Consider the following 14,422-nt stretch of genomic DNA (forward strand, 5'->3'; position numbering starts at 1 on the left):
TAATTCACAGGCAGGGATTCTTGGCAACATGTTACACAGGAGATATGGGTGTAACATGTTGGTAAACATGGAGTTAGGTAGGCTATAGACTTGCCTGTGGTTGCAGGAAAGAAATTTACACAATTCCTTCAACACAGACAGTGCTGACAGGGGAATTCCTCCTGTCGAGACATTGTATTCTTCCGGTGGGGGGAGCCAACCCTGCCGGGAGAGGACAGTGTGATTTATTGCTAGTAGCTATAGCAGCTGCTAGTGATAATCGCGAGTTAACCAGCAGGCTGGTTGTACCCAATATGATCGATTGGTCAACTTGGTACATTCAGCATTCCCATACACAGTTCGAACCTATCCTTTTAAATACAATAGGTATGTTACTGGCCAGATCACCAGGTAAAAACAGAGGGGAAAAAACATATTAATAAATGGTCTCCTCCTCGAGTACCACCTGCTGACATTTTGAAACAATTGGGGACTATGTCCCAGCTGTCACTGAGCATTCAAATCTCCACTGATCTGGAACAAATCGATATGGTTCCCAATCATGAGATCACTGTCGGCTCCGATGTCCAATGAAAGCTAGAGACTGTTGAAAAATGAAAGCTTGCAGATGAACACTACTTGTATAAGGAACAATTTTATTTAAACAGTCTACTAAATAAAGCCTTATAAGGTCATCGGCTATGAAAATTAAGTTGCACATTTATCAGTTGCGTGTAAACAATAATAAACCCAAAACCAATAATTTAACATATTGCTGCTTACCAATCCTTCGATATGGATGCTGTGTTGTGTGAAGGCGTTTTTTCTCCCCTTCGTTTTCACCTGATGATCTGGTCAGTAAAGGTGAATGAAGGGGTAACAGGGACGCCTTTGGCCAGCTACATTGTTAATCGGGGAGGGGGTGTGTGTTAGTGCATCTAATCAGCTAGTATATCTAGCAAATTAAAGCCATGCTCCAGCTAACACTTTTTTTAAGCAATTACAGCAAAAGGTTTTTTCTTTTGGGATCAAGGTTTTACATAAATGAATAAAAGCTAACCATCGTAAGCACCCCTGGCAGTGCTAGTTGGTTTGTTTCAACCCTCTAACTGCTACATCTGTGGGGCAGCTTGTTCATGTGAAAAGCAAATATACTGGCTGGTGGAAATCTGCTAAATTTGGCTTGGCCATTTTGGCTTTGTCGTCCTGGGCATGAAAGGGTTAATGGCGGTGTGCCTCTTAATTCCATTCAGACTGGGGGGGGGGGGGGGGGGATTTTTAGGAAAACTGGAGAAGGCAACCAATCAGCTTCTGTTTTTCATTTTAAAAGCTTAAGGCCCCTTTCACACGGGCAGTTTGTGCAGGGACGGACCTGTCAGAGCTCCGATCTCCTCTGTGGGAGATCGAATGAAAACGAACCGCCTGTCCATTTTCATCCGATCCGCCAGACGGATGGAAAAGAGGGTTTCCATCTGTCTGAATTTAGCGGATCGAATGTCAGCGGACATGTCACCCTTTGACATCCGTCGCTTCATAGACCTGTAAGGAGCGTCTCTTCAGGTCCGCCTAAAAAACTGACTCTGCCTGTGTGAAAGGGGCCTTACTGATCAAGTTGAAGTTAGCAGATTGTCACGCACAGCTGCACCAGATTCTGTTTTCTCCAGTCCGTCCCCATGCCCCCCCCCCCCTGTTTTTTTCCAAGGTTTTATTATGACATGATGTACTGCTCCATCTGTCTGCTTCTGGAAAGCAGTAGTATGGCAGTGACACTGTCGGAGAGAAGGATATTTTATTTTATTACCAGATATAGGTATTGGTATATGATATACAGTGAGGGAAAAAAGTATTTGATCTAGGGATGCACCAAATGTTTTTTTTTTTTTTTTGGGGCCCTAACCAATACCGAAAAGAAGTCTTCCTTGATCCTGAAAACCGATACCGAAACAGCACCGAAACCGAAATAGGCTTTTTTTTTATTTATTACCCAAAAAAACTATTGGATATACAAAATTGTGTTACATTCGTATTCGTTATATTATTTATATTCAACTTAATCATTAATTTTATGAAGAAAAGAATTCTACAATCCAGTAATGTCAAAAAGTACTATAATAAAAAGTAACCCACATAAAATTGGACAGTGGACACAGAAGATAAAAAAAAATAAAATAAGACTGCAGTCAGTGCACATTGCACCACCATACCAAATAAAACAGGCATAAAAAAAAATAAAAAAAAATAATAATATATAATAATATAATAATAATTATTTAATATTAATATAATATGAAAATGCCAAAGACTGACTTTTTTTATATTTTTATTAATTTCCACTCCCTAAGGTTTCAGCGGCTGGATGTGCGATAAGTATATGTAGCTGCGGGTTACATACATAGTCATACAGTAGACCGCACTGTGTTCCGACCCCGGGTATGGGCGGAGACATCCTGGAACACAGACTAGTCTACAGCAGCGGTGCTCAGCCAATCACAGCAAGCAATGTAGACTAGTCTGTTTATGGAAGTCTCCGTCCATACCCAGAACACAGTGTGGTATAGTTTATATAGTACTGTATGTAGAGTAGACAGATACAGAACATACAGTTTTGCACATGCAGCGGTCTGACAGCTTAGGGAGAGAGCCGAGAGACAATGACATAGTTTGGCCCAACAACAGAACTTCAACAAACTATGTATAAGTACTCTAAAGAACAACTCTCTCAACTAACCATAACAGAAATATGGCAGAAGGCGGTTATTCTGTTTCACAGTTTCTGTAAATATATAACATAGTACAGTGCTATCTGCTATGCTACAATAAAATTTTTATTTTATTATTTTCTTTCAACTTAAATGAGAACTAGTAGTTTTTTTCCCCAAGTTCTCTCCCAAAGGTGTCAGCGGCTGGATGTGCGATATAAAAGTGCATGTATGTAGCTGCGAATTAGATGCATACTAGTCATACAGTAGACCGCACTGTGTTCCGGCCCCGGGTATGGGCGGAGACATCCTGGAAGTGTAACACAGACTAGTCTACAGCAGCGGTGCTCAGCCAATCACAGCAAGCAATGTAGACTAGTCTGTGTTTATGGAAGTCACCGCCCATACCCAGAACACAGTGCGGTATAGTACTGTAGTATGTAGACAGATACAGAACATACAGTTTTACATTTGCACATGCAGCGGGCTGACAGCTTAGGGAGAGACATAGTTTAACTTTAGCCCAACAGCAACAAACTATGGTACGGTAGTTCAAAAGCTGGAGTTCTTTCTTACATTGAAGTGCAAAAAACTGTAGAAGAACTACAATGATGAACAACCAACAAATGGCACAACTAGACAATTGGAACATACTAGGTAGTCAGTCATACTATGTTGCACCAAGCCCTCCTTTTTGAGGGGACGCCCCCACTCCATCGAGTGGGGGGGAAGGCTGGTACACTTTGCGGACATTTGGAGAACAGTAATTCAGGACGAGTGGGTCACCTCAATTACATCCCATGGTTACAAGCTGGAGTTGTGGGAGGTTCCCCCTCAGAGGTTTTTAAGATCCAGCATTCCATTGGATTCTCCAAAAATAGTTATTGCTTCAGGCACTACATCATCTAGTGCATCAAGGAGTGATTGTAGAGGTTCTGGTATCTGAAAGGGACACAGGGTTTTACTCAAACCTGTTTACGGTTCAGAAACCAAACGGGGGACACAAGGCCCATTTTGGACCCAAGATCCCTGAACAAGTATCTGATGCAGTCCTTTTCAGATGGAGTATGTTCGCTCAGTTAGTGGCCTCACTCCAGAGGGGAGACTTTCTAGCCTCCATCAATACGATAGATGCATTATTTACACATACCTATCTTTCAGCCTCATCAGAGGTTCCTACGTTTTGCAGTAGAGGAACATCATTTTCAGTTTGTGGCTCTACCCTTCAGGCTGGCTACTGCTCCCCAGGTGTTCACAAAGGTCCTAGCACCAGTATTGGGTCTTTATAGAGGCCCAAGGGATTCTAGTGCTCGGGTATCTGGACGACCTCCTACTCAGAGACCACTCATTACAGGCTCTAGAACAGAGCATAATATGCACAGTGCGGTATTTGGAAAGCTTAGGCTGGATCATAAATGCCGAAAAGTCAGCCTTGAAACCAGCTCAAAGTCTAAAGTATTTAGGTTTGATCCTAGATACGGTTCAAGCAAGAGTGTTCTTGCCACCTGTATGGATCTGTGCCCTGAAGGTTCAGGTACGTCACATAAGGGGCACCAGACAAAACCCTCCATTCGGCTCTGTATGAGTCTTCTAGGGAGGATGGTATCTTCCTTCCAGGCCGTGCCCTATGCCCAGTTCCATTCCAAGCCTTTACAACAAGACATCTTGTTGGCCTGGATCAGAAGAGGAAAAGCCCTGGATTATCCAATGTGCTTAGTTCCTCGGGCACGCTTAAGCCTAAACCGGTGGTTGCAAGATCAGAACCTGCGAAAGGGAAAATCCTTCCTCCCGGTAACTTGGAGAGTAGTGACTACAGATGCCAGTGTCTCAGGCTGAGGAGCGACCCTAGAAGGGCTCACAGCTCAGGGAAAATGGTCAGGGACAGAATAGATCCTGCCCATCAACGTCCTGGAGTTACGGGCAGTATGTCTGGCCCTACGGTCCTGGACAGTGGAGCTTCAGGACTGCCCTATCAGGGTTCAGTCTGACAATGCCACTGCAGTGGCCTATATAAACCACCAAAGCGGTACCAGGAGTCCTTCAGCTCTGAAGGAGGTGAACCACATACTGGCCTAGGCAGAGAGACATGTGCCGATTCTATCGGCAGTCCATATCCCGGGAGTAGAGAACTGGAAGGCAGATTATCTCAGCCGCCAGCAGATCTGCCCAGGGTAATTGTCCCTACACCCAGGGGTGTTCCAAGAAATTTGCCAGCGTTGGGGATGGCCAGAAGTTGACCTGTTAGCATCCAGGTTCAACAATAAGCTACAGCAATTTGTGCCTCTGGCAATCGGAGCAGATGCTCTGATAGTTCCATGGAGACAGTACTCCCTGGTTTATGCTTTCCCTCCGATCCCTGTCCTTCCACATTTGTTGCGCAGGATTTGGAAAGGGGGGGGTTCCAGTCTTTCTGTTGGCACCAGCCTGGCCCATAAGGCTTTGGTTCCCGGAGATTGTGAGACTGACCATAGGCGGGCCATGGACACTTCCACGTAGCCCCGATCTACTGTCTCAAGGTCCAATATTCCATCCCAATTTACAGTCTCTAAATTTGATGTCATGGCTATTGAAGCCAGGGTGTTAAAAGACCGTGGCATCTCGGGATCAGCAGTGCCTACCCTAGTGAATGCTAGAAAAGCTGTCGCTAGGAAAATTTATCATAAGGTCGGGAAGACTTGTATTGCTTGGTCTGAAGCCAGAAAATGGCATCCTCGGAAATACGCGATTGGGAAAATTCTCTTTTCTAAAGTCAGCTGTGGAAATCAAAATTGGCTTTGAGTACAATCAGAGGTCAAGTTTTGACCCTATCAGTATTCTTCCAAAGGCCTTTAGCCTCCCGTTCACTGATCCGAACCTCCTATGCAGGGGGCAACTCACTTTGAACCTATCTAGGAAATTCCATTATACTTGCTGTCACACAAGCTAGCCTTCCTGATAGCCATCAGCTTGGCTAGAAGTGTGTCGGAGTTGGCAGCCCTTTCGTTCAGGGAACCATACTTGATCTTTCACCATGACAGTCGTGTTACGACCTGTTCCATCCTTTTTGCCAAAGGTGGTGTTGGCCTTTCATTTAAGATGAAAAACGAGGACGGGGTTTGGGACATTAAATGAGGCAATGAATAGGTAGGTTCATCTGCCTCCATCCCTATTATGTATGCAACATCAATTAAAGGAATAGGTTGGGACTTTAAATGAAGCACAGCTAAGAAAATAAAAAATCACCTGAAGATGGATTCCAAAAAGATATACATTGAATAACGGAGGTAACATGATAAAAATAAGTAGCACCTTAGCAATTATGCATGATAATGACCTTCACAACCAATCAGTGGGTAATAGATACATTGGTATATGGTAATACAATTGTTCCAATTCATGGATGGCATGATTCTGTTAAAAGTAATAATTGAGGGTAAAATTTCATAACGTTTATACTGTGGAATCTCAAGATCACATGATTATGGGGTGTAGCATAAGGCTGGGGCTCTACGCGTTTCATGGAGAATATCCACTCATTAGGAGAAGTTACATATGCAGAGGTCTATAATAGAAAAAAGAGAATTACAAAATTAACAGATGCTGGACACAGAGGGAAAAAAAAGAGCGAGGGTGAAGAAAGTATTAAAGACATGACGTGAGAAACATCAATGATGGTATGGTCCCCTGTGGATGATTAGATGAGTGTGTGCCAGTTCCAGCAAATGTACTGTGAAATTATGTGAATGTATTAGTGTGTAAAACAAACCATGGGCAGATACTGTCCAAGCTAGGTGAAAAAACATGCTGGATAATCTAATTCGCATATCCAACTAGGATAGGTGTGGATGTGAGGAGTTAATTAAATAACTCAGTGAATGAACCACTTTTATTTAACCACTTCCCGTCCGCCTCACACCGATATACGTCGGCGGAAGGGCACGTACAGGCAGAATCACGTACCTGTACGTTGCCCTTTAAGAGGCGGCTGGCAGGCGCGCGCTCGTTGGGAGCTTCGTGAGTGTGATTGAAGTCTCAATGTCCGCAGGGGTATCCGCGATCGTCTCACGGGGAAGAACGGGGAAATGCTAATGTAAACAAGCATTTCCCTGTTCTGCCTAGTGACACTATCACTGATCACCAATCCCTGTAATCGGGAGCGGTGATCAGTGTTACACACATCCCCTCAGTTAGAATCACTCCCTAGGACACACTTAACCCCTACAGCGCCACCTAGTGGTTCACTCCTTCACTGCCAGTCACATTTACACAGTAATCAATGCATTTTTAATTGCACTGATCACTGTATAAATGTGAATGGTCCCAAAATCGCGCCAAAAGTGTCCGATCTGTCCGCCATAATGTCGCAGTCACGATAAAAACGATGATCGCTGCCATTACTAATAAAAGAAAAGATTAATAAAAATGCCATAAAACTATCCCCTATTTTGTAAATGCTATAACTTTTGTCCAAACCAATCAATACACGCTTATTGCGATTTTTTTTTTTTTTTTTTTTACCAAAAATATGTAGTACCAAGAATACGTAACGGCCTAAACTGAGGAAAAAAAAAGCTTTTTATATATATATTATAGCAAAAAGTAAAAAATTATGCTTTTTTTTTTTTTTTGTTCAAAATTAATGCTATTTTTTTGTTTATAGCACAAAAAATAAAAGCCGCAGAGGTGATCAAATACCACCAAAGGAAAGCTCTATTTGTGGGAAAAAAGGACGTCAATTTTGTTTGGGAGCCATGTCACAGGGCCGCGCAATTGTCAGTTAAAGCGACGCAGTGCCGAATTGCAAAAAGTGCTCTGGTCTTTGGCCAGCCAAATGGTCCGGGGCTTAAGTGGTTAAATCGGGACATTATTTTGCCTTTTTTTTTTTCTCTCGCCGGAAAGAGGCGACTGTATTCAGTGGACGTTGTCCGGACAGTCAAGGTTTTTGTCTAGATCTTGGGATCAGACTTTTTTTTTTTTTTGTTTTGTTTTTGTTTTACCAAAAGGACCCAAGAAGGGGCAGGCAGCTTCCAAGGCTTTCATTGCCAATTGGGTCTGTCAATTGATCATTCAGGCCTAAGGTCTGAAACATAAAGCTTCTCCCTTTAGGATGAGAGCTCTTTCTTCCAGGGGTGTAGGAACCTCCTGGGCTTTTCGCCATCAAGTATTTGTGGCTCAGATTTGTAAGGCTGCTACCTGGTCTTCAGTGCATACCTTCACATAATTTTATCAGGTGGATGTTCGAGTAGCCGAGGTTTCGGCTTTCAGCTGCAGTGTAGTGCAGGCTGCCAAATAAGTTCTGATGGCTATTTGGCAGGGTGTTTCCCTCCCCTCAAGACTATTGCTCTGGGACCTCCCAGTAGGTAATGAATATTAGCCTGACTCTGGGGGGGTGTTTATTTACTAAAGGCAAATCCACTTTGCACTACAAGTTCAAAGTGCACTTGAAATTGCAGTCGCTGTAGATCCGAGGGGGACATGCAAGGAAATTAAAAAACAGAATTTTAGCTTGCATGTTTGGATAATATCAGCAGAGATTTCCCTCATTTCAGATCTGCCCCTCACATTTACAATGACTGCACTTCCAAGTGCACTTTCAGTGCAATTTCTAGTGCATTTTGTATGCAAAAGAAAATAGGATTTTTTCGTCATGCTTACCTGTAAAATCCTTTTCTTTGAGTATATCATGGGACACAGAGATCCCTCCCCTCTTTTTGAAGGATTCAGTGCTTGCTACAAAACTGAAGTGCTTCCTGTGTGGGATGGGTTATATAGGGAATCACTTCCTGTCTGAAGACCTTTGGTCTACCAGTGTCTATTCACCTGGAGGTGGAGTATAACCCAGTAGGTAATGAATATTAGCCTGACTGTGTCCCATGATGTACTCAAAGAAAATGATTTTACAGGTAAGCATGATGAAAAAATCGTAATTCACTCATTAAAATGCAAATCAATTTATAACTTTTTTGAAATGTGTTTTTTCTGGATTTTTCTTTTAGTTCTCTTTTCATTTTTAAAATAAACCTACCATTGAAATTATTGACCGATTGTTTTTTTGTCAGTGGGCAAATGTACAAAATCAGCAGGGGATCAAATACTTTTTTTCTCCTCACTGCAGACCTCATTTTTCCTATTCCAGTTTGAAGACTTACAGGTGAATTGCTGAGGGGTTAGTTGCTGTAAGTTCTGGTTGAAATTATCATTGCACTTTAGCAGCAGGCGTTCAGAGTAAATACTAATGCCCTGGGCAGAAAACCTAGAGGCTGCTCTTGTGGTTTTTTTTTTTTACTTACTAGGATCCTCGTTTTTAATTTTTTTGGGGGGAATTGAATGCTTTTGATATGTGTTTCATTGCATGCTATTTTTCAGAGTTTATATTTCTAATGTCTATTTAGCAAAAGGAATAAAAAAGGAGAGAAAAATGGCAAGGGCTTACGTCACTTTTCAATGAAAGTATGTGAGAAAGTACAGAAGAAGGGCACAACCTCTTACAATGAAGTGGCTGATGAGTTGGTAGCAGAATTTAGTTCAACCGATAACCACATATCACCAAATGAATCGGTGAGTTTGTTGTTCATTATTCTTTGTTTTTTTTGTTTTTTTTTGTGCTGGGTTCCCCTGTTTTTTAGTCATCATCAGTTTCTCATCGCTATATTCTCCACTTAACTTTTTATATCCCAGTTTTCTCGTGATTATTGTAATCCTTTTACTGAATTAAAGCTGAAATCAAAAAATTAGGGAGAGGGATGGGGGACTATGTGTGGATGAAGTTTGGTCTGTGTGACCCAAATAGTGAGAAAGTAACAAAGTCACCTAGTACCAGAGGTACGGTGAGAGACCCCTTAGGGTCATTAATAGACAGACCAAACCAAAAAGTATAAATTATTACAACACGACAATGGTATACATATAAGATCAATACATATGAAGCGTAAAAGCAGTATATCTAATACCCTCAATGATAAAATTGTATGGACTGGTCACTATCCTGGTGCAGGAGGGACTAATGACAGTCAACACAGTGCATATAACACCTTGCATGTTACGGACTAAAGGTCTTCAGAGGTTTTTGTTATTAGTTCAGATGGGTATAGATTTTCTACGAGAGTATACAAGTAAATTATACATTAATAAAGGGTAATCATTGATGTTTCAGCTAAACAACAAGTTATGCAGTACATTAACCTGACGTGATGATAAACATGAATTGATTTACTTGGCAAACAATTCACATTGAGCATATGTGTGAAGGGAATAAATTGATCAAAACACTCTTGGGTCATAGGGGCATGTATCTCCCAAGTCCGTCAACACCCAAGCTACACAGAGGCAGGACCTTGCTTTGCTATGAGGACTCAAATTAGTGGAGCAAAGAACAGCTACCACTAGTCTTGGACCAGTATCGCTATAATATGTATAAAAAAAATTTGTATCAGAATCGCATACTGTCAGGATATGCCCAGAAAAGTCAAAGCTGGAGCCAAAGATTACCTCCACAGTCAGAAGGGTTATAGACGTGGGGTAACATGTATTAATAGCAGAGTGAAAAAATCAACCTGGAAAATGCAATGTGCTGCCTGTTCACCGAGTGCTCCCTCAGCGTCTACAAAGAGGCCGTAGGAGACTGTATAAGAGCGGGTGTGAGATAGCTGGCCAATTGCGATGGTGATCGTGATTGCCGTCAGCTTGTACAGTGAGTGGGCGGACACGTGTGGAGATGCCGCACGATAATCCTTCCCTGAGTCCCCCGGCATCATGGCGCCTGTCCCGTCGTTCCCTCCATTCTTTGGGGTGGGCTCGCCATGGGCTCAGTACGCCCATTAATTGGCATAGTAGGCCCGTCCAGGTTTTCAACGCACTGTGTTCCATCTTGAGGCGCACACGGCGCCACTTGCGCGTTGCGCTCTTTCCCTGGGGGCGGACCTGTGCCGTGATGCAGGGGGGAAGAGTGGAGCTACTCTTTAATGTCCCTGGCTTACCCATCTTCATTAAATTTCAGTTTTCTCAATCATGAAGGCTAGGCATCATGCGTGAGCATTACCTAGGGAGTTCTGCTTGCAAATATAGCCTACCTAGAACTCTCACTTCTCCAGACTGACATCTACCCATTAAAAAATTGATATTTGCTTGCATCAGGGCTGAGGGCTCTTGAGAGGAATACTGAGCCAGCTGTACTCTTATCACCTATGATCTGCCAGCCTTGCATAGAGAATCATGAATGTAAATAAAATCTAAACAGGTTTTCTTTTAAAAATGTGTTGGCATGTCAGGTTTTGGAGGAACTAGGAAGCTTTAAGTGTTATGAACTTTAAAACACCATTATTTTACAGCAAGCTTATGACCAGAAGAATATAAGACGACGTGTTTATGATGCCTTAAATGTGCTTATGGCAATGAACATTATTTCTAAAGAAAAAAAAGAAATAAAGTGGATTGGTCTACCAACAAACTCTGCTCAGGAATGTCAGAATTTAGAGGTATGTTTTGGTGCACAATTTGAGATAAAGCTGCTATAGGATTAAAGTACTGTTTTGTAGTTTTTTTTTTTTTTTGCTTTGCGATATGGGTTTATTTTAATGTGTAAAATTATATATAAATATTGGGTGTTAATGGTGGGGACTTTGCTATGTTGTGTGAAAGGGGGTTGTAATTGGTGTAAGTATAAGAAAGATTGATATCTTAAGTTGTCGCAGCATTGCAAAGGAAAGGAATTGCTCTCCCTTTGTACTACAAGCGGGTAGGAGAGGAGAATTAATTTCCAAAGGGTTGTGTGCCTTAAAGCGACACCCTGTCAGGTGAATAAACAAAAATGCCAGTGCCCTATGTCACTAAAGGACTTAGCAGTGACTTAGACTTCGTTCACATCTGAGCGATTCGAAATAGTGACAAATTGTTGGACGCACGTTCTGATTACAATCACTTCCAATGGCACCCAGATCGTGTTGCGATTTTGCCGCTATTGTCGCAGGACGCATCAAGGCTAAATCATGCAAACAGAATCGCATGACGCCTGTCACCCAAAAGAAGTACAAGAACTTCTTTTGGGCGACAGGCGTCATGCAATTTTGTTTGCTTGATTTTACCGCCATTTGTCAGGTGACAATTGCTGCAAAATCACGCCTGCTGCTGTCAGACGGTAAACTAATCAGGAGATGGGAGGGGGCGGGGCTGAGCCACGGCTCCATGTGTGACTGGACACAGAGCCGTATCACGGTAGTGCGCCTGCTTGGGTGTCTTGCCCGGGAGGGAGGAGCCAGGAGCGCTGGCTTGGGACTAGAGAATAGGAGGATCCGGACTGCTCTGTGCAAAATCATTGCACACAACAGGCAAGTATGTTTGTTATAAAAAATAAACTTAAAAAAAAAAAAAGCGCTAAGAAATATTCTGAATGAAAAATGTAAGCAGCAAACCTTCTGTGAGACCTCTACACAGTGAGTAAACATAAAATAAAGGTCACACTATTCAATCATGTATATACAAATGTAAACATTGGATGATTAGAACAGTCCATAAGTGATGTGAAAATAAATCCTCATGTCAATCTCCACCATCCATCACCGTAGTGATCTTAAATATCAGTGCCTCCACCAACAGCTGAAACCTCTTTTGTGTTTCTTCTGAACGGGGGAGATGCATCACCTGGAACCTGAGTGAGCACTGTTTTTTTGGAGAAATCTTCACATCTTATACGGTGCCAAGGGGTGATCTCCTTGGGAGACCATCTGGACCCGGAGAATGGGCTTGGCTAAAGTCACAAGAGCGAACGATCCCTTGTAATTGGGGATCAATAGGAGCTGGTAAGCGAGCCTTTCAGTTGTTGATGGAGGCACTGATATTTTGGATCACTGCGGTGGTGGATGGTGGAGATTGACATCAGGATTTTTTTGCACGTTACTTGTGGACTGTTCCAATCATCTAATTTTTACATTTGTATATACATAATTGAATAGCACAACCTTTATCTATTTAACATGTTGGTTATTTAAATAAAAATAAAGGCTTTAATATCACTTTAATGCAAAGGATACATTACGTTGAAAAACCTTTAGAGTTTAGAACCACTTTAGTTTCACTAACAGGCCCTGTTCTACAATCTGCCATTGTTGGCATGTCCATCTGCCAGACCTTAACTTTCTGGTCCAAGAATATGCCTTGAGATCTTAGATCTATCCTAGAGGGATCCTTCTGTCCTTCCAACAACCGGAGTTAAAGTGGTTGTAAAGGTAATTTTTTACACTTGTGCAAGCTCGATTGTGACCCAGGCTGGTGTGTGGTTTTTGACACACACTCTGCATTTTAGCCCCACTCTCTGCTTTTGTTTGATAGCAGATGAAAACCGCTCCCGCTGCTGCCAAGCCTGCTCTGAGAGAGGGGAGAGAAGAGCAGATTGAGACATGTACAATGCTGGATCGAGGTCAGGCTCAAATAAGTATTTAACCACTTGCTGCCCGCCCACCGTCATATGACGGGGGGACGGTGCAGCTGTTATCCTGGGCCGCCGTCACATGACGGCGGCCCTTCCAGGTCCCCCAGGGGACAGGCACCCGCGATTGCACGGTAACCAAGCAGGACCGTGGATCTGTGTGTGTAAACACACAAATCCACGTCCTGTCAGATGGCAGGAGACCGATGGTGTGTTCCTTGTACAAAGGAACACCGATTGGTCTCCTCCCCTTGTGAGTCCCTTTCCCCCCAAAGTTAGAATCACTCCCTAGCAACACGATTAACCCTACAGCGCCCACTCCTGGTTAACCCCTTCATTGCCAGTCACATTTATACCGTAATCAGTGCATTTTTATAGCACGGATCGCTGTATAAATGTGAATGGTCCCAAAAATGTGTCCGCCGCAATATCGCAGTCACGATAAAAAATGCAGATCGCTGCCATTACTAGTGAAAAATAAATAAAAATGCTATAAATCTATCCCCTTATTTTGTAGATGCTATAACTTTTGCGCAAACCAATAAATATACACTTATTGCGATATTTTTTTACCAAAAATATGTAGAAGAATACATATCTGTGTAAACTGAGGAAAAAATTTGTTTAAAAAAACATTGGATATTATAGCAAAAAGTAAAAAATATTGTGTTTTTTTTCAAACTTGTCACTCTTGTTTTGTTTAGTTAGTGGGGAAAAAATGATAAAAACTTCATTTATGTACAGTGTTGTATGACCATGCAATAATTGTTCAAAGTGCGACAGCGCTAAAAGCTGAAAATTGGCTTGGGCAGGAAGGGGTTGCAAATGCCCTGTATGGAAGTGGTTAAAGATGTTGTAAACCCCTGTGTTTTTTCGGTTTAATGCATCCTATGCATTAAGGTGAAAAAAACACCTGGTGGTGACCGGCCTCCCCATTTTACTTACCTGAGCCCTGGAACTTCAGCCAGCGGGGACGCGTTTTCCCTCTGCCCCAGGTTCTCGGCCCTTGATTGGATAGATTGATAGCAGCACAGCCATTGGCTCCCACTGCTGTCAATCAAATCCAATGACGCAGGGCCAAGTCATACATTCGGCGGCTATGGACACCGAATGATGGCCCCTGGAGCGTGCCCGCAAGGTAACCCCCCCCCCCCCTCCTTGGAGAGCGCTTCTCCTAGGGGGGTTATCTGATGTGGGGAGGAGCCGCAGAGTTACCCCAGAAGACTGTTCGGGGGCGCTCTGTGCAAAACAAGCTGCACAGTGGAGGTAAGTATGACATGATTTTTTTTTTTTTTTAAATAAATTAAGCCTTAGAATCACTTTAAAGGGGGAAACGGAGATTGAA

General features: G+C 42.6%; 1 protein-coding gene across 4 annotated transcripts in view; it reads left to right on the top strand.

Moving 5' to 3' along the window:
- TFDP1 (transcription factor Dp-1) overlaps positions 1-14,422 on the top strand; it is a 146,176-nt gene that overhangs the window by 94,120 nt on the left and 37,634 nt on the right. For all 4 annotated transcript variants that reach the window (XM_073614560.1, XM_073614558.1, XM_073614559.1 and 1 more), the window contains 2 exons: positions 9,050-9,215; positions 10,985-11,131. In XM_073614560.1, coding sequence (XP_073470661.1) covers positions 9,050-9,215; positions 10,985-11,131 — 313 coding nt within the window. The remainder of the gene's footprint in view (positions 1-9,049; positions 9,216-10,984; positions 11,132-14,422) is intronic.

Source organism: Aquarana catesbeiana, linkage group LG02 (assembly GCF_042186555.1).
Source record: "Aquarana catesbeiana isolate 2022-GZ linkage group LG02, ASM4218655v1, whole genome shotgun sequence".
Classification (NCBI taxonomy): Eukaryota; Metazoa; Chordata; class Amphibia; order Anura; family Ranidae; genus Aquarana; species Aquarana catesbeiana.